At 37.5% G+C, this 24,613-nt stretch overlaps 1 protein-coding gene across 7 annotated transcripts in view; it reads left to right on the top strand.

Annotated features, from left to right (window-relative positions):
- SRPK2 (SRSF protein kinase 2) overlaps window positions 1–24,613 on the top strand; it is a 144,888-nt gene that overhangs the window by 110,007 nt on the left and 10,268 nt on the right. For all 7 annotated transcript variants that reach the window (XM_040544595.1, XM_040544596.1, XM_040544590.1 and 4 more), the window contains 7 exons: window positions 3,129–3,235; window positions 8,126–8,291; window positions 10,478–10,503; window positions 12,022–12,268; window positions 12,874–13,362; window positions 18,188–18,288; window positions 18,380–18,487. In XM_040544595.1, the coding sequence (XP_040400529.1) occupies window positions 3,129–3,235; window positions 8,126–8,291; window positions 10,478–10,503; window positions 12,022–12,268; window positions 12,874–13,362; window positions 18,188–18,288; window positions 18,380–18,487 (1,244 nt within the window). The remainder of the gene's footprint in view (window positions 1–3,128; window positions 3,236–8,125; window positions 8,292–10,477; window positions 10,504–12,021; window positions 12,269–12,873; window positions 13,363–18,187; window positions 18,289–18,379; window positions 18,488–24,613) is intronic.

Here is a 24,613-nt window from a genome sequence, read left to right as displayed (position 1 = left end):
AAATACTTTTAAAAGTTAAAGTAAGACAAAGGAGAGGTAGATGGATCCTTTAGATGACCAATACCACAAAATGTTGTGGAGCTTCCAAGTAGGGGAGCTTGTCAAGAACCGTGTAGCACAGGGCTGTGAGTTTACAGAGCCACTGCCGTGGCTGTGTGTCTGAAAACAATCATCCTTCTCCTAGGAGCTGTGAGAAGTGTTTATATACATGTAGATTTTAGCAATGTGTGCTATGCTACACTAGGCTGATAGGTTTTTGTAGCTACTTCTACATTTTAAAAGGACTGCAATTATGATTTTTTTTTGAGGAAATAACAGAATTCCTGAACTTGGGCACTGTAGTATTTTCAGTAAGTGTAGATTGTTACGTTTATCTGCACTGGATACTTATTAGAACCTTAATAAATGATTGAGGGAAGCATTTTTTAATAAGAAACTCAGATAATCACATAATGAAACAAGTGCTTGGAGATACAAGTGAGAAAATAAAGAAGGAAACATTCCTGACATGACCATGTATTACAATAATTGTATTAAATTTATCTTCAAAGAATATACAGCATTAATTGAATGCCGCAGGGCCTAAATGCTGCCAACCCAGAAGCTACTGAGATGCATCCAGATATGCTTTGTGTTGGTACCAGAGCTTTGTGTTATTTAGTTTAGCTAGTCTTTAAACCTCATCAGATTTCTAAATATTCCTGTACTGTTTGTAGATAAATAGGTAGTTACATGTACAATTCTAGTCAAGAAAGAACAGTTTTAAGTACTTAAGGCTTTCAGCTGATAAATATTATGTTTGTTATCTCTCACTTTCACTACTCTGCTAAGTTTCCCCCTCTCAGATATTCTCCAGACTCCCTTCAAAGAGCATTTCATAAGAGACATGTATGCAGCATGGGCTTCAGGTTTCTTTTTTTCTGAAGGACTTTTTGGACACACTCATCTGTCAGGCACTTGGTGCTGTGGGATGATCCTGGGGCTTGCAAGGCTGGCTTCCTGATAATTAATGCACAGCTTTCCCCATGCTTTACTTTGTGGACACGCTGGCTTGCAGTTAATGTGCTTCAGGTCACAATAGTGAATCAGACAACTGTCACATTTTGACATATCTTCTCCAAATACTGAGCCTCCTGCTTGTCTTTTCCCCTTCCCACTTGCCTCCCCAGTACTGAGCTTGGGTTTGTCAGAGTCCTCCTGGTGAAATGCTGCAATCTTCTCCAGGTATACCTCACTCCTCTTTCTTGTGGCTCTCCCTTTCTTTGTCTACCTCTGCCATTGCTCCTTGCATCTTCCTTCTCTGTGTCCTCCCCTTTCTTGCCTCTCAGCTGTTCACTTCCCCACATCCCTTCCTCTTCTGGTTACTGGCAAGGCATAGCAGTCCAGTAAAAACAAGGAATGGCAGGAATGTGCACTGGAGAGTCTGCAGCAGCAGTGGTCTGAAGGACTGTGGGCGGGTGTCCTAAATTTCATTTAACACTGCAGAGTCTTGCCTTTCAGAAATGTGTGTTGCTGTCTTTCTGTAGCATTGCAACTTCCCTGCGTGGGCTCAGTTAATAAGCCCTGTAGTGCTAACGTGCTCTGCTCATCCTCTCTGATGGCTGTGTGCTTTATTAGTGACTTCTTGTCATCGGATGCTTGTATGGTAAAATAACCCAAACTGTTTCCTCTTCTGAACGGAACAGAGTTTTATAATATGCTGAGTAGGCTGATTAATATGATTGGGAAATGACTATTCATGATCTCTTCTAATACAGGAGTTGAGGAACATCAAGTGAGAAGAATATGTAGCAGCAATCAAAGTGAATCAAAATTCTTCACAAAGTACAAAGACCAGTCTTGAGGGATTTTATCTTTCAGTCTAACTCCATCTTGGGGATGGAGATTTTAAAATTTCACGTAGCTTTATTCATATGGGTTAGGTGCTTGAAAAGGATGTAAATGATACACCCATAGGCAAGGTAAGTATCGTTTTTACTCAAGCTAAGACATTAAGCTCATCACCACGACATTGGTTAATAAAACATTGATAAGTTAGGTAAGGTTTCTCCCATAACAGTATGCTTCCCTATGAATGGTCTCTGAGAAAGAGAGAATCTAATTTCCATCCATTGAGATATTCCTGCAGAATCCACCAGTTATTTCATTTTCTGCTATTTGTATTGCATTATTCTGTGCAAGGTTATAGTGTCATGTAGTTCAGATTTTAACATTCTTTACAATTTCCAGCGATGGTAAGGTTATTCCCAATTTGTGTCTGAGGGTTAAGTCAGTATTGTCAAATTGTATAATTTCGTGCTGGAATGTTATGGATGCTAACACTTGCAATTAACTTGAATATTAGAATATTTTCGTAATAGAAAAATAACTTACCCGGGTGTATTAGGTGTAGAAGCTCTAACTTACAGGTCCCTGAACCACAAATCACTGGAAATTTCTACATCTTGCTCTGTTCCAATACTCTTCCCTGATTATCTGCTATTGGCAGATAAGATCATGGGTCAGTGAAACTTCCTGGCATTCTGTTTTTTTTCCGTATTGCTGCTTCTGAATTACAAGCTGTCTTTGTTCCTAAATTCTTTGATGATCGTCGTTATCCTCTGTAGTTAAAACTGTAGGTGGTAAGACATCCATTCTCTTACTACTTTAAATCTTCGTTATCAAGTGTTTTTCAATTGAGCCTAATCAGAAAGATATTTAGTGTGGTTCATTTTTAAAACACTATTGCTGCAGTCTTCTGTTGTTAAAACCTTCTATTCATATCACTTAAAATTTATTAGAAACTAGATGTAGTAGGACAAATTAGTACTTTGAATTGTTTCAAAGAAAACAAGAATGATTTATTTTTTTTTACATATAGCCATTTCAATGTTCACCCTAATGCTGTTGTTACATTTAGAAATAACAGACAAGAATTGCATCATTAGAATGTTTTAATTCGGGCACTGTTCTTGTAACTGTTCATATACAATTGAAATGTAGTACCAAAGCGTATACCATTTTTTGCTGAGTTAAGGGGGAACTTTTTTCTTACAGAATGATGATTGCTTTAGTCAAAATGCAAACAAATGTTTGTGGTTCATCTTGTTAACAAGTTTATTTGGAGATTATCCTTAATCAAATCCCAGATGTCTGTATGGTCTTCGAAGTACTTGGACATCATCTCCTAAAGTGGATAATCAAGTCCAATTATCAAGGCCTTCCCATCCGTTGTGTAAAAAGTATAATTCGACAGGTAAGATTTGCTAATGTTTTAATTAACTTCTTCCACCATTGTTAACAGTTTGAAGGTTAGAATGGTGATATTTCAAATGAATTCTTACCAATGGTATCTGAGATAAGATAATTTTATTGGTAAGGTTTGTAAGAGCCTTTTCCTTGGTAGCCTGCAGTTCTCCTTCCTGTATTATTTTTATCAAGATATCCCACTGATAAGGGAGTTTCCTGAGATGTTATAGAAAATAAAAAGCTGAAACAATGAGTCTTTTTCATAGATGTAAGAGTATTCATATTCAATTGTAGTTTTGGTTAACAAAATCATCAGTATGTCATGCTTCTTAATAAGCTGTTCTGGAAAATAAAACATCAGAACATTGGGAAATATATTTATAAAACTGAACAAAAGATTTATCTCTGAAAAATCAGTTCTAAAAGAGACTGTTTTTTGAAAATTATCTACATATATTTAAATTCTTGTAGAGTCAAAGGCCTAACCAGATGAAACAGTTCAGAACATTTCACTGGGAGATATTCTTTCAAAATATGTTCCCTTGCTGTAGCTGTGAAAACCAAATTGCTGAGAGGTGATCTTAAGGAGATCTAGTGTCTCAACAAGGAAAAATCATACATCTCTGCAATTTTATATATACTGTTAATCCATGTGTAGTTAATACCTACCAATGATCAATGAAATATTTTCAGTTTGTCACTTAAGTAATTTGTATTGCCTTTCATCAGCATTACCTCTATTTTGTTAATAAGCTGTCTATGGAAGTAGTTATTTTCTTTGAAATTTTTATTATATGTCATCTGGTGAATATCAGCCTCTCAGCTCTTTAATCAGAATTAGCCAAATACCCTGCCTGACAAAGCTGTTAGGATGGAGCTGAAATTGTAGGTCCCTTAATTTCTGTACAACCAGGAGGCTCGGATGCTAGAAATAAGGAGCTGTACTCATGCAGTGCTGAACTGAGCTGTGTGCTAAGGAACAGGACTGTGTATTTGCATTAATATGTGCGTATAAATATTCCCTGCTTCTGGTAAACTTTGTAATTTTTTTTTTGTTTGAAATGTTTTCAATTTGGTTGCCCCATTTACAGTGTACTTTCTTTATGCACTGGCTTTAGCAGTAAAGCCAGATTTAGGAGCTCCCTCCTGCAGTTTACTTTTACCTCTGTTACAATGCCTGTTTGCAGAAACAGGAATGGATCCAAACTGATTCCTTTTTGACCCAGCTTCACGGCATCTTTGTTACCAGGCTCCTGTAACCTAGCAGAGGAGGACTTTCAGGTGGGGTCTTCAGGGATGGTGACCAGAACCCAGTGAGAAGGGAGATCAGCAAGGGATGGATTTATGGAGGAGGCTCTCAGTTTTTCCTCAAATTGTCAGACTAAGGACCTGTCTCGAGTGGCATTATACAAATGCATAAAGCACGGGAAAAAAATGAGCTGGAATTGGAAGTCCATGTGCAGTTGCAGAGCCATTGGGAGCACAGAGGGATAGTGGGACAGCTCAGACACCTGGAGTGCAGCAACAGGCAGGTAAAGATGCTTCCAAAAGGATGGGCAGGGATGAGTGGTTGAGCTCATCTGCACCCACATTAGTACAGGTGTAGGCAGCAGAACTGGGGCTCTGTTTTTAGCCCCTCAGGATTCTGTACAGTTTGGGGCTCCAAGTGCAAGATGTTGGCTCACTGAAGTGAGTCCAGCGGAAGGCCACCAAGAGGATTAGGGAGCTGCAGCATATCATGTATGGGAGGACTTGAGAGAATTGGTTTGTTTAGTTTTAAGAAAAGGCTAAGAAAGGTGAAAACTCTGCTGTCTTTGGCAAAGAGAGAGAAAATGGAGACAGACTCCTCTGGGCAGTACACAGAGACAAGACAAAAGGCAGTGCAGGTGAGTTGCAAGAAGAGAAATTCTTGTTACGTATGAGGAAGAAATTCTTTGCAGTGAGGGTGGTCAGACACTGGAATAGGTCATGGTATGCAGCCTGCATTCTGGGAGATAGTCAAAAGTGAACTGGATCGGATCTGATTTTGAAATTAGATTCAGCTTTGAAGCAGGTATGACTTAGATGGAGAGGGTTTCAACAACATGATCTCCTTCCAACTGAAATCGTAAAACTTCTGCCATGCATGTTTTAAAAACTTGTTTATGAAACTTGAATATGAAAAATCAGTTATTGCACTGGTGTTCAGGACTTTTTGAATTTGAATTGAGTACTTTTGAGTACTCAATTGGGACAAAATTAAGGTTTATTTTAAAATGCAGCTGGGAGCTGAGTTTCTTAGTAAGAAATTTCATTTCAATTTTAAGCAGCTTTTTTTTTTTTTTTTCCCCCTGGGGCAGAGTTATATGAAATGTCATCCAAGAGATGACCCTATAGAATTGAAAAAGGGCTGGCTGCCACACTTCCTTTTTTGCAGTGAAGATGGTTGGCAGTGCAGATTTAATTCTGGAATCCTTATTTTGGGATGTAAAATATATAGCATCAGTCTATTTTAAAAGGATCGTGTTCTGAAACAGAAGCTAAGACCAGCATCATGTAACTGATCAATGAAATTTTTCTCTTTTGCTTTGCATCTACAATATAGTAAAGAATCTGTGTTAATATGATGTTGCTCCCTGAATGAAAAAGAAAGAGAAGAAAAGTGAATCTTAAATAGACACTGCAGATGATGACAAAGAGTTTCTTGATGTGAAACTAACTGTGTGACATTTACCAGGGAAAATACACAGTTTTGTAATTCATGTTTGTAATTATAATAACAGGAATTGTCCTGTCTTTTCAGAGTCACACTTGTAGAATGCATTTCTTTACTGGTTTAGTGGTATAATACACTTTGAGTTTTTGTGATAAAGCAGTCTCACCCACTTTTTAAGATAGCTAAGAGCATTCTTTCTAATTATAAAATTCTAGCGGTATGGTCGTTATGGTAAGTCAAAGAATTGATTGTATAAGAATTGATTTTAAAAAATAATGTTTTCTGTTTTATTAAAAAGGAATCTTCAGCCAAAATGAAAGAAAAAGCTGGACCCCTAGCACATGAGAGGGGGAAAGGCTATCTTTATAAAGCGGGTAACAGCAAATCTATTTTCACATAAATTCAGTTTGTGCACATCGCAGTGGAACAGATACTTTTTCTTCTGAATGTTTATGGCTTTTCATGTACTGCAGAATTTTGTCCTCAGATATTTGATGGTAATTTCTGAGATGCTCTGTACCATAGCGATGCAGGGAAAAGACTACTGTAATCAAACTTTATGTTGCTGTTGCTGCTAATGTCTTTTCTAAAGATTGCAGTCACTTAGCCACTAACTACCTTCTTAGAATAAGACAATCTTTCTTTAACATTTCTCACTTTGAGATGTACTGCATGTTCTTTTGATTGCTTTGGCAAACACTCAGGCATAGTTTGGATTTGCAGGGAAAAAAAACAGGTTGTTAAGAAAGCAGCAGTTTCTAGGTATACCTTTGGCAGCGATGCTGAGTCTTGCTCATGTGAACATGCAGTTTTTATAGATAAAGAGCATGACGGAAAGCTTTTCAGAAAGGTTGCTATTCCAAGCCAGCTCCAGAACAGGAGAAAGCAGAGCCAAGCACTTTGAGGTGTTTCTGGGTGTAAGCATCATACACATGCAACTGTTTTTCTCTTACCCGAGCTACCTGGTGTGATGTCTGGACATACCTGTCTGGAACTAGCTCAGGACTGGGTGGTAGACTCACGCCTTTGTATTCTGTTACTGCTATTTTGAACCAATACACTTTGCTTTTAAAGGTCACCCTAGTGAGTTTGGTCTTAAGGGATCCTGAGAGCAGGGAGGTTAGCATGTGCTGATTTATTTATACAATATCTGGAATGGCAGGCTGTTCCTGTAGCTGAGGCTGGAGGTCTATTTCCTGCTGCAGAACATTCTTTAAAAATTCAAAGAATTCTTTTAAGTGGGGTCAGTTAGGTTTCTGGGTTTTTCTTTCTTGCCTTTTTTTTATTTATTTACAATATTTATGTAGACTATTTTAGCAATAGCTTGGTTTACCCTCTTATCTTATCCTGTACTGATTAATTGCAGTAATTGACTTGTGAAAGTAATTGTGAAAGTCAATTACTTTTTTCAAGTCTTTTATATTATACCTAGGTCTCATCTAAAATACCTTTAAAACCACATGAGCTGTTGTATTTCTGTGCTAGTCAGAATCAGAGACAGCTTCTTCATTGTGTAAAAATTCTTTTTATTTTAGTCCCAGACGACATTTTTAAGACTTTGGATATGCAGGTTTGATATGATTGAGTAGAATTTGCCTCCAGAGAATAGGAAAGACTAGTGGAAAAATTCATGTAACAAATGCAGGTAGACAAATCCTTATGTGACATCTTGATCACATTAAAAGCTGAATTACTATTGCAATTCTAAGGAAAATTATAGTTAGCATTTCATCCAAACATTTCCCCCCTTGCTTTTTACAATAATCAGTTGTTATTTATTAAGTCCAGGTTATTCACAAAGCAGATTTCAGTTATAGTATGTAGGACTTCTGGTGGGTTTTTTGAATAATAATCTTTTAAACGATGAACCAGGGAGAATCAGTCTTTCTGACTGAGCAGCCTGAATTCTTTTCCAAAGGAAGACCTATCGAGCTTTTTTTTTTTTTACATGTGTGCTGATCACCAGAAGAGCTCTTGGGAAATAGAAGTCTGAGAGCAGCTTGTTGTCATCAAGACCATTCAGCCAGCCAATATCTAACTTACGGACGTCTCTGGAACTGGGTTTATGAGCTAAATAAATTATCCTGGCAGGTCACACATGGACTGCTGGCAATAGTTTGAACATCTCTGTACTAACACTAAATACATGTAGTTTGCTCTGGCTAATAAAAATAAGTTTCAAAAAATTCCTTTTGCAATTAGGTACTTCAAGGTTTAGATTATCTCCACAGCAAGTGCAAGATCATTCATACAGATATTAAGCCAGAAAACATTCTGATGTGCGTGGATGATGCCTATGTTCGTAGAATGGCTGCTGAAGCTACCGAGTGGCAGAAAGCTGGTGCCCCTCCTCCTTCTGGCTCAGCAGGTATGATAGTATGTTTAAATGCAATTCAGTAAATTGGTCTCTATGAATTAATGCTAACAGAGTTTTATTTAATGAATATTAACGTTGTAAAGAATTGCATCTGAAAATGTACATCTAGTTCATTCTTACTGGTGCTCTGGAAAGCTAAAAAGGAATGCTTTCTTCTCAGTTTTGCACGTTCAAGTTTTTGGAGTCCCTGATTTATCAGAACAAAGACTCACTCTGCAAGCTTTAATGAGGTTTATCTGCAGTGAAGCCTTGCATCTTTAATATTGACAGTAATTAATAATCTTATCTAACTTACGTGTCTAGTTCTGTTAGAATTTCATCAGTGTACATTTGAAATTCTCTGCCTTCTCGTTGGTTATAACTTATGCTCAGAATGCAGTGACAGGTAGTATGGCCCATAGTTTTTCATTCTTGAAAACAGAATTTATTGCACCTGACTGAATTTGTGATAAGTTCTTATTCCTAGCTCTGTATGTGAAATACTTTGTTAAACTTGCCAAGATCTGTGATGGGAACAGTCTGTTATGTTTAGCTAGGAGAAACCAAAATAAAGGACCTCAGAGCCATTGGTAAAGACAAGCAAAAAGGCAATGTGGCTTTTCTAGTGATCTTTAGTAGCATGCTTGCCATTTATTTGGTAATCCAGCACATCAGCTGCAGGCAGTGGAGAAATAACATTTAAAGACCTTTGTAATGTTGTTGGAAAATACATTATAGATTAAAATCATTGAGATATAGTAAAAATACCTTCTATATCAGGAACTATTGTGGTCAAACCCATAATTTTTTCCACTCTAGCCAGTTATTTTCAGACTTTTAAGATTTCCTAAAGCACTTTCTTTTCAACATCATTTTTTAGACCCTGTCTTTGACTGAATGTGATTTTTTTGTCAAGCTAAAAATGATTGTGCTGTTTCACAGTATTATATATGTTAGATATGTTGACATGCAAAAATATATCATTGATATATAGTATTGAATTTTACATACTGTGTGATCATATAGCTAAAGGCTGTATGTTACTTGTGTGGGAAGTAACTTGATTTTCTTCATGTAGCCCTGAAACTGCTTCCTGGCATTAAAATAAACATTATGTTAAGGAATACATTGATGGAATTCTTATCACAGTTTGTTCTTAGCAAATTGCAATTAAATATATGACTTTCCACACAGGAGCTGAAGATGTGTTTTCTTTACAGCATTTCAAGTATAGGTTCTGCATAAATGCACTTTTCAGAGAAGTGATGATACTCAAGTGTAAGAATTTTTTTGAAAACATTGCTCTTTAAGGGATGTACAAGCGTTGTTTTTTTTCCCCTGAACTTAGCAGCAGGAGCAGAATCTATTAGAGAACTCTCAACTGTCTCAATTTTTCACTTTGCATTTGTTAATTGCCATATGCCTGTGAGTCTGAAGAAGTTTGTGAGTGGTTCTCCTCCCCCGTTCAGTTCCACTTTCTCACTTTTACTTTGCTCCTGTTTCCCCTATTAGGTTATTTTTCTTTTTTCAATTATTTGTTTTTTGTGTGTGTGGCTTGTATTCTTTGTGCATTTTTGCAGTCATTACTGTAATCACATCAGACCTAGTCATGGATGGTATCTACCTGAGGCATGCTTAGGAAGAGGTACACGCTGGAGATGCTTTTTCTGTGGTGTAGAGCTTTTTGCCACAGGCACTTATTCATACTTACAATCCTATCAGAGTACTCCACTTCAAAAGGCAGGAAATGTGGATATTTGACTTTCCTGTTCAGTGTGACACAGTGGTCATCTGTGTTGAGTCTCCCTGGACTATTTAAAAGCTGTCTACACCTGATCAATCAGCTGACTGCAAACATTTCATTTGTGACTACTCTACAGTCAACTAATGTTTTCTGACCACTCTGTTTCAGACTTCCCTTTTGGACTTTTGTTAACTTCTATTAACCAGCCACAACAGAGTGAACAGAAATTAAAGCTAGCTCCTTCCAATGCCAGATGCTCTAATGGCGACATCAAATGATTTCAGGCAGGAAGCACTTGTAAAGAGCATAGGAAAAAAAAAGGCTAAAAATAAGATTTTTAATCATTGCTCTATAATTTCATTCTGAATGTTTTCACGTAATTTCTACAACTTTCTGCTGTTATAGAGTTGTTCTTGTAAAAATGTATATTGAAAATTGTTTTTTTTCTTTCTAGTGAGTACAGCTCCACAACAAAAGCCTGTAAGTATTGTTATATAATTTGAATTAACTATATTATTTTCTGTGTTTCTGGCAGTATTGGTAACTATTAGACTGTTGGTAGTGTCTACCCTTTTTAAAAGCTTCCTTTGAATAAAGCTTTTATGTTTCAGAAAACATTTTTCTTTTAATGTCTTTGGCCTTACCAGTTCTCAGCACATTTCTCTGATGGAAATTCTCATAGACTTACAATTCTGTAGCCGTGTCAAAGGAAGTTAAGCATTGCCATTTTCATCTCTCATGGAATAATCCATTCGGTTCAAATCCTGACAGCAATGCATGCATGCACTAAATATCAGGCACTGCAGACAGCTTAAGGACTCCAAGGCCTTAATCAGCCAGATCTTAAAAAAGAGGTTTTTTCATGAGGTTTGAAAAATCTTTTTGCCATATGCTTATAGCAAGGAACCATTGATAACACAGCTGCTTAGTATAACTAAGGTCAAACCTGCTTTCTACATCTGTGTGCACAAAACCTGTATATAATTTAAATAAGCATACAACATGTATAAAAGTTAGTAGGATTATCAAATTAACTGCCTGATTTTGACTGTCATGTAGTTTGTTTTGAAGATAACAGAATTTATAAATAAACCTTTAAGAAAAGGATATTTCTTTTTGTTTCCTGTACTTTAGTTTTGACTTGTGTGAGGATTTCTTAGTGGTATCTGAATGATGAATGGAAATTGGATAGAGCTAATTTATCAAGGAGTAAAATTAGAAGTCAGAATTCAATTAAAATATAAATTGTTTCAGTCTTAGCTCAGATCTCTTGATATTTTTTTCTTTGTCGTTATACCTGGGGTTGTTAGTCCTTATGTTATATAAAATGTGAAACTTTTCATGATGGCCATCTGTTGTTTGTGATTCATATGTTTTGGACCAGAAAGGAATAATAAAGCTGCTTTTTACAGGGAAAAAGCTGAACAGCACAGTGTTTATTTAAAATTCTTTACCATTTTCAATCTCTTCGGGTTACTCGTATAATTTTTCTCTGCATGCTTTCGGTGAGCATTTTACCTGCATTGTACAGAGAGAGAGAACATGTATATAGCTTCTATCAGATAAGCATATAAGATATAGCAGATGTGATAGCAGAATATCTTCCACGTACAATCATATCATCTGTTGATCTAGATTAAAGTTTAAAATTATCGTGCTAGTTGAGATTATAGGAATTTTACAGTGTCATCTTAGATGCATTTTGCTCTTGTGTCTAGTAAACAACCATGTAAAAATATATGTATAGCTATGTAAGATTTTGATAGTTGTTTTTTTTACTTCATATAACCCTGGTTATAAGAAGGTTTTTCCATATATAAAATGGGGAAAAAAACACAACACAGTATATTTACTATATTAATTGACATCCAGTATTTTCAAATAAAAAGTAGTCGTACTGCATGTTTTTGGTCTAAGATATCTTGAGGGGAATTGTTCAGTTTTGGTTTTCTTTGTGGTGTTCTTTTTAATTTTATTTCGGTTTTATTAATATTTCAGGTTGGAAAAATATCCAAAAACAAAAAGAAAAAACTGAAGAAAAAACAGAAGAGGCAAGCAGAGCTGTTAGAAAAACGCCTGCAGGAAATAGAAGAACTAGAGCGAGAAGCTGAAAGGAAAAAAATAGAAGAAAATGTAACCTCAGCTGTACCATCAAATGAGCAAGAAGATGAGTACCACCCAGAGGTGAAACTAAAAACAGCTGATCTAGAAGAGGTAGTAGATGAAGAACCTGGAAATGATGATGGTTAGTGTCATCTGCTTTTACTGACCTAGAATTTACTGTTTCAGAGGGGAAAGTAATTACAGTATTGCATCTAACACATTGAACAAAGTTGCCAAACAAAAATTCTTGTTTAATGTCTGTGGTTTGGAGCATAATTGTTAAGGTTTAACTCCTTTCTAGCTCCTATGTTTTTTGTCAACTCTTTACAGTTCTGACAGAGATGTAATGCCATCTTTTTTTTGGTTCTGTTTATACTGTGAATTTTCTTGCCTCTGTGATGAATCCCTGTTTGACGTTGACAGAGTTGTAGATTTGTAGTGCTTGCTTTTAAAACCACTTATCTTCCATTCATAACTTTCTTCTCTTCTGAATTGTTCCCTCAGTTATACTATCCTGAACCACTTCACATTGTTCTTTTTTGTTTGTTTTCCAACAGCCCTATTAGATCCTTCTCTTGCCTTTAATTTAGATTTTAAAGTCTTTGTGTGTTCCAGTGATATTCAGAGTTGCCTTGTGTGCTATGTTGGAAGTCAAGTACATCCTGAAGAGTTAAAAGTTAGGAATGCCTAATTTCAAAATGATGTGTTGATATGTGATCTAATATGTTGCTCATTAAAAATTTTCAGGTGAGGCAGAAGATCAGGATGAAAAAGAAGACACAGAGAAAGAAAACACTGAGAAAGATGATGATGTCGAGCAGGAACTTGTCAACAATGACCCTACAGACCCTAAGTGGATAGAATCCCCCAAAACAAATGGCCATATTGTCAATGGCCCCTTCCTATTGGAACAACAGATTGAAGATGAAGACGAGGAAGAGGAAGAATGTCCAAATCCAGAGGAGTATAATCTTGATGAGCCAAATGCAAAAAGTGATTACTCTTATAGCAGCTCCTATGAACAGTTTAATGGTGAATTGCCAAATGGACGTCATAAAATTCCTGAGTCACAGTTCTCTGAATTTTCAGCTTCAGTATTCTCTGGGGCTCTAGAGTCTGTAGCTTGTGGTTCTGCTGTTTCTGAAGGATCTACTGTAACTGAAAGAGAGGAGAGCAGCCCATCTCATGACAGGAGCAGAACAGTTTCAGCTTCAAGCACTGGAGATCTGCCTAAAAGTAAGCATTCCTCTTGGTGGCATATACTGGGCCTGAAGTCTTTTGGAGCTGTAGGTGATGTCTGATTGTAGAATGCGTAATGGAAATGGAAAAAAAAACCTTATGTAAATGTTTTATCTCTGTTCAGTGAAGTTTGTATGCAAATTTTTTTTTAAAGAGAAAATTCAGCACCACATCTTATCGGTAGAGCATCACATCTTTCAATAGTGTGAAAGCACCTTTCAGTAACAAGGGGAGGACTCTGTCACACCATTTCCCTTGCTTTAATTGAACAGTAGATCTGGAACTTCTCTGTGATGTTGTCTTTTCTTTACCTGTAGCTGAAGTGTTTTAAATGTTTTTAGTTTCTGGGTTAGTGCCAAACCTACTAATGTCCTGGCCTGCTCCCTGCTTGACTCTGAAGAGTGCCCATTGAGAAGATGGTGCCCATGTTGCCAGCCTCTGCAGTCAGGAGGGTGTGCAGGCTGCTCCCAAATACTCACTTTCCTAGACACTGCCCAGACCTGGGCAGAAAGTGGGATATGGGGTCAGATCAGCCATAGCTAGGACTGGATCATAGCTGTAGCACAATACTGGGAAACCTTTTTTCATTGCTGACTAATTTAATCTTCTTGGCTTTGTCTTACTCTGAACATTCTGGTCATTGAATATTACATCATGTGAATGCCCAGTCTAAATTTAAAATAATGATAATTTGGAGTTTCATCTTAGAAGACATCTGGCAAAAAAGGCAGTGCTGATGTCTAGAAATGAAGAGGAGACTTTTAAGTTATTTTGGTCCCAAAGCATTTTGGTGAATTTTGACCTCCTGGGACCAAGATTCAAGGAAAAGAAAAAATATTAATTTTGAATGACTTTAAGAAATAATAATAAAAAAAAAGTTTGGTTGGAATTGATGCAAGTCTTTTGCCTAGTACCATGGGCTTTGATTAAAGGGGGGGGAGGCAAATGTGTGGCATAGAAAGGCAGTGATTAAGTTACAAAAAATCTGTAAGTCTCCTAAAAGGCAGTGGCTCAGCTAAGCATACTTTACGTAAATTGGATGCTTTTTTGTGCATTCTGATCTGGGAGTTTGATAGATGCAGCTTGGAACACAGCGCAAAAGCATTTTTGATCAAGAATCAGAATAAATCTGTCATCTTAAATTTTAAGAGAAAAGCAAAACTGATTTTTTTTTCTGCTGTAGAACTTGTTCTTAAGAGTAGTAGATCAGTTACTGTAGGTGAATTATGTGCATTGAGCAGTAGGAAAGAGAGAAGGAAGATGATGTTTGCCAGTAAGCATTATTCACACAGCTTAAGGCCAGAGGTGATCATGAGATCATTTAACCTGGCTCTTTTTTTATAACAAGGCAATAATGCACCTATCTAGTAAGCTCAGAAAGCTTTGTTTGGCAAAAAACAAACAACAACAACAACAACTGCTATTGATTTGGACAAATGAAAAGATTAAAAAAAAAAAAAGTATGTTTGAAGTTTTAGAAGAACTGTAACTAGTTTGGATTTGTCTAGTTGCGGCTTCTAGCTTCTTGTTATATCTTTTCTCAGTCATATTCAAAAGTTCTTTAAGACACTATTTTCATTCATTAATAGTTCTTTTCAGTTTAGGGCAGTTTTCTCTCAAGCTTTTTGGTAAATCTAAACAAGATGATTTTTTTTGTCTCTGTAAGGCATGTTGCCAACCCTCAACTCATGATGTCTTTTCTGTATTCAGTTTGGGTTTGGACATTTACATTTTGGCCACCAAAACTGCTCAAATCCAAAACTTTTGTCTATAAATCCTGTTTATAGAAGATGTGGAAGGTGAAATCTTGGTTTCTGTGCAAAGAGCTGGATTTTTGCCATTGAATTAAATGGCTCCAGAGTATGACCCATAGGCTTTATCCATAGTGTCAGTGACTAAATGATAAATATATGGGTTTCAACTTCAGTAAAGAAAATACTGAGAGAGTAAATCTGTAAGCAGATAGGAGAAAATGAGAGAGCTCAGGAGAAGATCGCCAAGCCTGCGTGAACATTGTCCCAGATGAAGTTACTAAATTTAAACAGAGCTGTATTCAGAAGTACAGTAGAGTGTATTTCCTCATTTAAGACTTTAGAAGAGCATTTCCTACAGTTTATTTTACAGTCTGACTAGATCAGGTAACCTGTAGGTAGGTAAGAAAAGTGAAATGAAATGCAGTTGGGTAGAGCTGTATTTCTGCAGGAGGTCAAGACTTAGGCTAATAAATCCTCCAGTCTATCTCCTTATGCCCCGCTCCCCCTAAAGGCTCCTAGATGCTCGGTAGCCTCTTTGTGCTGCTGGCAGTGGATGGGCAGGAAGCCTCTACTGCTGTTTTCCTGGGGTGACGTGTAAAATCCTCCTGCTTCCGCAAAGTAAAGCTGCTATTGTCATCACAGGAGCAGCTTATCTCCCCAGCTGGAGAACCAAACCTACTTCATTCCTCCGTCATCTTATCTCATCAGGAGCGGTTTACGGGCCTTGTGAGCAAGGGAAGTAGAAATCAGTAAATACTGCCATAGCTCACTTCTTCCTCAGAAGGAAGAAAAGCTTGATGTTATTAATCTTAACAGCACCACTCGTGGCTTTAAACAGTAATAAAAATGATTAATGTAGGTAAGGAAGAAGAAAAGTATGACACTTTGCAGGCCATTCAGGCTTTCTAAAAAGTGCTACTTTTTCACTATATCTTTAGTACCCTTTTCTTGTATGGACACAGACTATTTGCTCCTCTCCATGTAGTTATTGCTATACATTCTTAAGTAGCATGGTCTCATCTTAATTTCTTCAGGGTACTTGCCTCATTCAGCACAGACAGATTTGTGTTCAGTGGCTGAGCAACTATTTTTTCAAGTTTTTATCTTTTTTCATCTTTTTTTTAAGTTTACACTGTGTGACCAAATGCTCTTAGGACAAATTTATCAATTTCCTCATGACTTCCCTGCTTGTTCCAGTGCTTGAATGTTTACTAAGTATATTGTCGTGGTGTGACTGTGAGAAGAGGAGGTGATATTTCTCAGCTTTACGGAACTAGGACACACAGAAGTGAAAATTAGAAATGCTCACGAAGTTTGCGCTCAGGTTGAGCTCCATAGGACACTTTTTGAGAGTACTTGCTAAGAAGTACGCTCCTTTTGACTTCAGTCAGCTATGAATGATCAGCATTTGTCAAAATCAGAATGCAAGGTCTCATTCATCACTCACAAAATACGGGACACAAACTCACTGAGTTCAGGAGAAAAACATGAAGGTGTAGGCACTTGGCTGTTACCTTTTCCAAGTTTCTCTGTTAAGGGAGGTTGAAGAATGCACTTTCCTAATGTCATACTCAGATATCTTACTAACGAGGCATTTTTTTCCCTTTATTCTCCTGCTTTACTTACTGCAACACTTCACCTTCAGTAAGATGTATGGGAAAGATTTACTCAGCGATATCTTCTTTTTCTCCAGGGCTACTGAGCTGAGAAAGGTCTTGTTAGTTGTTGAATAATGCATGTGATTGTGTTTAAAAAAAACATACTGCTATGCAGCGTGCTCTTAAGGGAAGACTTCAAGTTAAGATTACTAATTCCTGACTTTTAAGTGCTGGAATGCAGCCTTAATATTCTCTCAGTGTATATTACTCTTATGCCCTATGTTGGTGCTTTTTTTTGCACTAGAGTCTTGGACTCCATTCCAGCTATTTTAGAGGACTATTTTCTTGACATCACTGCCCCTTCTACCATTTAGTCCTGCCATCTTCTTTTCCAACCAGACATTATTATCATCCCTGATTGCCCATTCAGATTTTTTGTCCCAGTAGCTCAAGATCTTCGACTGATTTCAGTCACACCTAACTCACCCTGTTAGACTTCCTCTCTTTTTTCTCCTTGTCCCACTTACAGTGTATTTTCTTCTTCCAATTCCTATGCCAGTTTAACTGATCGTTATACTGGATCCCCAGATCCCTTTCTTATCTAGTATCTTACCACCCTTTCAGTTATCTTCATATCTTACCACCAGTTTCTTGTTTAGTTTTTGTAGCTTTTGATGAAGCGGCTGAGATGATTCCTCTGCTGCTGTCTCATTTGTGATACCTGTTTTTTTCTTCCCCATTCAAATCAACCTGCTTTCTTTCCCAAGCGATTTAGGAGCTAGTGGGTGGTGGTATGTCAAAACAAAAAAGCAGCAGTCCTGTACTGTCAGGACCCTAACGTGTGTTAGGATCTCCAGTGTCCCAGGAGCCTATAAAGATTGCAGGATTAATTGATTACAGTTCTGCCATTTCACTTTGAATCATGTTCAATGCAAACAGATCCTTCGGAGAACTTTGATTCAGTGCTGAATGATCTGTTAAATAGATAACTGTACGCTAGACTCTGAAATTATACAGGTTTTAGTAACTCCTTTTCCCAATGGGGCAAATTAAAACGAACAAAAATAGGCAGACAGTATATGCCTTAGTCAAGAATGGAAGTGCTGGATTTATTTTCTTAACCAAACTGTTCTAAGAATGTATCTTTCCTGTGGAGTTCTTGGAGTTTGAGATTTAACATTTCTTTTATGGAAACACATGCACCATTTTTGCTTAGGAGCTCCTTCAGGTATTTTAATAATGGTCATATGGCAATTTGTTAATAACGCAAGTAATTTGCACTTGAAATGTGTAAGGATATTTAGAAATCAAGGTAAGAAATACTGTTTATGTTGCTTTAATTTCTCATAACATTCCGCAAATGATTGTGATGTCTTCAAGGTATTACAAAACTGGATCAAGGCAAAATTGCTTATGGAGAATGAAAAGTATGTTCTAAATACTAACTGTTTTGCATTTTGCTTATGTTAGCAAAAACTCGTGCTGCTGACTTACTGGTGAATCCACTGGACCCAAGAAATGCAGATAAAATTAGAGTTAAAATTGCTGACCTGGGGAATGCCTGCTGGGTGGTAAGTATCAGGTCAGCTATACAGCCTTCCTACTTAGAACAATCCTTTTTATTTCTCATTTTTCCTGTTAATGTGGTTCTTTCTGTTTTAGCATAAACACTTCACAGAGGACATCCAGACAAGACAATATAGATCCATAGAAGTTTTAATAGGAGCAGGTTACAGTACACCTGCTGATATCTGGAGTACTGCGTGTATGGTAAGAACAATACAATACGTATTCTAAAACCTCCTAAAAAAACTGTCGTTTATTTACTGAGGGATCCTGATGAGGATGGTTCTGACATTTTGACACAAATATAATACTACAAATTACGTACTGTCAGATAGCTACTGATGATTGTTCTCCTTTATTTCAATATTTTAAGCACCCTTAATCAACAGGAAGTACTTTGGAGGAAGTTTCTAATTTTCATTTGATGCATTTTAAACCTGCAGTCTAAAATATGCAAGTTTGAAGGAAAATATAGGTATATTTTAAATGTCAAAATCTAATTGAAATCGTACGACTGCATGTTTCCTTCCTGTCTTAGAATCTGTGCAACTCTTTGCTGTGTTTCCATTCCTTTTTATTACATAAAGTAGCAAAATACTGAAATACTTCAAATTCTTGCCACCTTCAGTGAAAACATTCATCAGATTTGGTTTGCAAATCACAGCTTTAGATTCTGAACTTGGAGAGATGGAATTTAATTTATTAGTAAAATATGTGGTAATGTTCTGTAGAATTAGTTTTAACACACAGTAAAACTGAAATGATATATTTTTATGGAGTAGGAAAAATGAAAATAACTTTTTGAAATATTGAATCTGTTTGCAATCTTGCTTTGAGGACAAGCTACATGCATTTTCTCATTAAAGATAGTTTTGGAAATACATTCAGAAATACCTTTTGTCTATTTTAAAAGTGAAAACTTATTCAAATCTTTATATTTTACAAATACATGTCTGAAAAGAGTAAGTGTGTGAGGAGGAGGAGAACACTTAAATACTAGACGCAGTTTGCAGGCGTGGGTGATGAGAAGAATTGCAGAACTGAGAGGGAGAGGAGGAGGATTGAAAGGAACATAAAATCCTACAGATATTATAAGCTCAGCAAGCCATGTGTTGGAAGTAACTAACCCATAAGTAAATTTGCAAGTATGTTTTCTCTGGAGTTTAATACTAGCTTTTGCTTTAGCACAGAGAAAAGAACATCCATTTCTAAATTTACTTTTCAATTTTGAGGCAAAATGTAGAATTTTTCTATTACATTGAAAATGAAGCATAGAGAATTTTCCACAGTTTTGATCCTGAATTCTGTGAACTCTTTAATGAGTCTTCTCTTAGTCTTCTCGTAGCTACCTATAATATTACTATAGGGACTTATCATTCCTTTTACCTGATATTCTGTTAACCTTAATTCAACCCAATACCTTTTTATGGTGTTGAATACTCTGTATTCTTCCTTTAAGGTTGTACTGATTCAACCGGCATCCTGCTAATTGATACTTGGTGTGAGTTGTAAATGACTTTCTTGTTCCTTTTAAATAGAAAAGATATCTTTGGAAGGGCACTAGCTACTGACATGACGTATGAGTTCTTATCACATTTTGTAAGAACTTTTATGTGATTTTAAATAGTTGTAGTGACTGGATGAGTTTTAAAAAACTGTATTGTACAAGAGGAGATGAACATGCAAGCAAATATTGGGCTGTTTCGCTATGTGACAGTCATCCTGCCCCTTACACTTGAATTCTTTTTCATGTTATATAGGCTGTATTGCTTTCTTTGTGCGAGTCCTTTCTTAAACTCACAAAAACAAAACTTAAAGAATCTCTGCCACTTGGGGTATCTTAGTTCAGATTCACAGTTATGTATGGAATTTCATTATTTTCGTAAGAAAAATATAATTCTGCTTTTTTCATAAGTAAGCTTTAAAGATAGTAAAGCATTTGAGGCAGAAACACTAGAATTCTCTTCCATCTTCTGCCACAGATTTTGTATTTTTGCTCTTAAAAATACTGCAGAAACTTTACAGTCTTACAGCACTGACATACGATAGTTGAATTCAGTTATCTTCACTGTACAAGTGCAGTCATGTAGAAGATAGAGATCAGTGCCTTAAGCTCACCCCAGAAATTCATAGTTTCAAAACTCCTTGGGATATGCTTTCATTCCGGAGTGGTTAGGAAGTGGGTCAGAGCAGTGTAAGTGCTCGTCCTGAATCAGAGGGAATACAGCTCTGAGGTAGGTACTAACCGAACACCTTAACTGTCTTTCTGCAGAGGACTTTTATTGTGCTGAAATATTAAAACGTGCAGAAACATGACTGATGCAGAACTGCAAACTCACAATTAACTTATTTAGGCCATTTTTGGAAATCATGATTTGATTATCTCCAGTTGCTGTAGTATCTAAGAACAGTGAAGTTCTGAAGCATTTTAATCCCATGAGAGTCCCACTTGCGTCCTCAAGTCTGGATTCTCTGTTGTACCTAAGTGTGCTTCACAAAATGTCGTCCTTGGTTACTTTGCTCTTGTTGCCTTATTTAATTCTGTAGTGTTTACTTTTAGCTGTATTTTCAAAGGGACTGTCTGCTGGAGCTGAAGGTGGTATTTATTTTGATCTGACTGGCTGAAAATGTGGCTCAGGTATTCTGTTAGCCGTGTTGTCTAAGACTTCAAATTCAATGGAGAGGAAGGTGATTCTCCACCTCTTTGAAATGTTGCTTTGCTTATATGACAGGTCCAATGTCATTAAGGACATTTTGGAAGCTTTGCTGTGCAAAATGAGTGGTCCAGCAGCATTGCCATTACTTTTTTCTTCACGATATTCCATGCCTCCTTATCTTGCCCAGTGCGATACCACCAGGCACACAGGGTGTCCTACCAGCTCACCCCTGTGCTACCTGCATATGGTATTTCTCATTCACTGCCTGAAAAATAAATAAATAAATAAAATGGGTTGTCTATATCTTAATAAGTGACTGTAAATCTGAGGTTGTGTTCAGGGTAAGTAATTCACCTGATCATTTCACTGTTAGAGATGTTTGTGACTAGTATTGAGCACCTGTTCTGGAAAGGTGATGTTTGGCTTTGCTCCGGGAGCTGTGACATAATTACAGGTTCTGTCTTTCCTTCTGATAATGATTTTGACTTTGGCTAAGCTTTCTTGTCTCAATTTATCTACTGAAAGATAGTGCACATCCATTTAAAAAAATAAAAACGGGCCTTTCTTTGAATTAATTTAGGGTCCGTAGAGTTTCTATGTCAGTAGCTGACATCTGTATATGTTCATAAAGCACCTCGATCTTTTTGTGTCTCTTGGTTTGTAGGTTTTGTGGAGGACTACTGGAGTGCATAGGGTCAGGCTTCACCTGGCATCTTGGTCTTGTGCTTTATCACTCTCCATTTGAGCCTAAGGCCTTTTTCATTGCCTGTTGCTCGCTAACGAAATAATCTTGCTCATTGGGAATAGCATTGGCAAGTAGCAGAGCTGCTGGCTCTTGCATTGGTTTGTGTTTGTGGCATTAAGTGTTGCTGTCAGGCATAGAGGTTGTGGGGTATCACAACAGTAGCAAACTCTTTTTTCACAACACCGTTCATCAGCAGTTTTACTTGACCTTTAGTATTGGCAATGGAGATGATGGTGATGTTTTTTACAAAGCAAACGATGGTGCCTTGTGCAGGCAAAGCATCTGTGTCCATGTGTACACAGCAACTTGCAGAGTAGTCCCCTTATGAACCTGGCTTTTAGGACATGCTGTGTTGTCTGCGCAGAGTGCTCGCATTAGGTGGGCTGTGCCAGTGCGGGTTGGCTTCATCTAGCCACCAGCCCCGTGTGTTTGACGCAGCTTCCTAGGAGAGAACAGTCACGTTGTATTTATGTTATACTCAGTACGAAGTAGTCAGAGATTCTGATCAGGATTAATTGTGCTGGAAGTCTCCACAAACAGAGTCATGTAAGGACTCTACCCAAATAGCTTATAATGTAACTGAAGCCGGGTAAAAGAGGGAGAAGTAACTCAGTGCTAAAAACCTTACAGCTCCTTTTCTTATGGTGTTATGTCAGTGAATAAGTAGCATTGTAAGCCAGGAGCCTGTGGGCTGAATCTTCTAATTTTAGATGATTCAGCATGGCTCAGTTCTTGTGCCCCAAACAGGATAAGTACCTCTTTGAATCAGATTTGAAGGATGAAAGGGGGTATTCTCAGGCCAGTACCAGTCCTCTGCTCAGGTAATCTGAATTTTAGGGTCTTCAAGGGGGCAGGGGAAGATAGCAAGGAGAAAACAGGATGAAGCATCTTTGGAGGCTTATAATCACTGTGTGCATGATGTGCTGTGAAGCTGATGAAAGAAATTAAATGCCGGTGGGGTTTTCCAGACTATGATAGAGGAGTTTGCTTGTTCTCTGATGAGCAAAGAATGCAACAAAGTGTAACTTCATTTTCTTCCAGACTTTTAGGGACCTTAGCATGAGTAATTGTTGCAATCATTTGCTGCACAGTTACATATTTTGCTAAGGAACTTGCACAGTGCCTTTTTTTTTTTTTTTTCCTTTCAACAATGTGGCCAGTGTAAGTGGGATTATCAACTGCTCTCATGCAAAGCTGACGCTGGAAATCTCTCTTCACAGTTAGTGTAGTCTAAAAAATACTATGTTCCCTTGCTGTACTAAACCCTACTTTAATTATGCCAACAGGGAGGTACATTTCTTGTTGTTTTTTTTTTTTTGTTTTTTTTTTTTTTCACCCAAAAAAAGAAGCAGATCTGGATCCAGCAGTGCCTTTGACAGGACTGAAACCACCCTTGATCACTTGACTTTATCAGGCTGAATTTCCTCATTTGCAGTACTGAGAGAGTCTCTTTCTGCAGAGCACAAACTGAGCAGGCACCGAATGATTTAACATCTCCTAAATCTCCAAACCCACGGAACACAGTGCCCCACTGCTGCTGCCAGGAAATGCTGGCGAGATAAGGGAGTTAGCACTGGTCGAGGGCATCCCTTTGTGCTGCTCCTGGAAATGTCTGCAAGCACCATGATTCCACCGCTTTTCCTTCTTTATGCTCTTTGGATCGGAGACAGGAAAAGCACCTGAAACGATGAGTCTCATCAGCTGATCGTGTTGTTCATTAGGTACAGTCTTGTTTTAGCTGCGGGGAGGAGATGACTCTATCACAAGCTAGGACATTAACAAGACAATATTTTTTAGCACATATCTGAGGTGGATTTTGTGGTGAGCTGTGATTCCTGAAATATCTTCTTTTTGTAATGAGAACTCGCTAACACATCATAGCTGTAGACCGTCAGGAAGTCTGAGAAGGAGAAATTGTACTTGGTGTTTTTTCTACCCAAAGAGAATAGGAATGATTAAGGAAATATCACCTTTGTATTGGTGATATTGGGTGAGAGGAAAAAGGAGGCAAGCAAACAGCTTTCATGGTAAGGGGGAATGCTATTACAGCTTATGGTTCCAGGCAAGCAAGCTTACAGTGATGTTTATTTTCTTTTTTATTAAGAATAAGCAGAGTGTAGTAACTTATACGCACATTTAACATAAGTGCTTGTTGTTCAGCCCCCAATTTAATTCTTTGCATAATGTCCTCTAACGAGGAGCAGGGAGGTGACTCTCGTTAACTACTCTTTGTGTTGTCAGTGGGAGAAAACAGCCGTGTCCCCATAGGATCATGAGTATCGTTGTGCTGGTGCGTGCGAGTGGCACACCACTGAAGGCGTGATGGCAAGCCTCAGTCTGCAGAGAAGCAGCGTTTTGAGGAAAAATGGAAAATCAAAAGTCTGGTTGGGAGAGAAGAAAAACTTCAAGTTGCACATATTTTTCAGTAGGCAGATGCAGTACAAAATGCTGTTATTAATCACTGTGCACCCTTTTGCTTTGAAGGTGGTGGGTGGACAACCTGAAACATTCAGAAGTAAATGATTTTCCAAAGAAATTGACTTTTCATGGCAATGCTCAGCATTTGCATGATTCTGAGCTCGGAGCATAGCAAATAATAGAAAGCTGTTTCCTTTTCAAGCATCCCATGTATGTCTGACCTTTCTTTCCAAGCAGCAACCGTGCAAAATCCCTTTTATATTCCTTCCATTGCCTGGATCATTAGAGTAAGATGTTCATGGGAGAACAACCTGTTATCTGGTGTGCTTCTCTCAGAAAGCTTTTTGCTCTTCTTTTCATGCTCCCACTTACCTGTGGAACAGTGTGCTTAAAACCAAGTCTATTTTTAAAGCAGTTACAATTTTCTCATTCACAGCTCTTCATGTCAGCTGGGGTGGAGAAACTCTGTCCAAGAGCTGGATCTCGTCTGTCAAAATAATAATTCTGGCC

Source organism: Cygnus olor, chromosome 1 (genome assembly GCF_009769625.2).
Source record: "Cygnus olor isolate bCygOlo1 chromosome 1, bCygOlo1.pri.v2, whole genome shotgun sequence".
In the NCBI taxonomy this organism is placed as follows: domain Eukaryota; kingdom Metazoa; phylum Chordata; class Aves; order Anseriformes; family Anatidae; genus Cygnus; species Cygnus olor.
Note: the sequence above shows the minus strand (reverse complement) of the source record. Positions and strands in the feature narration are given on the sequence as shown.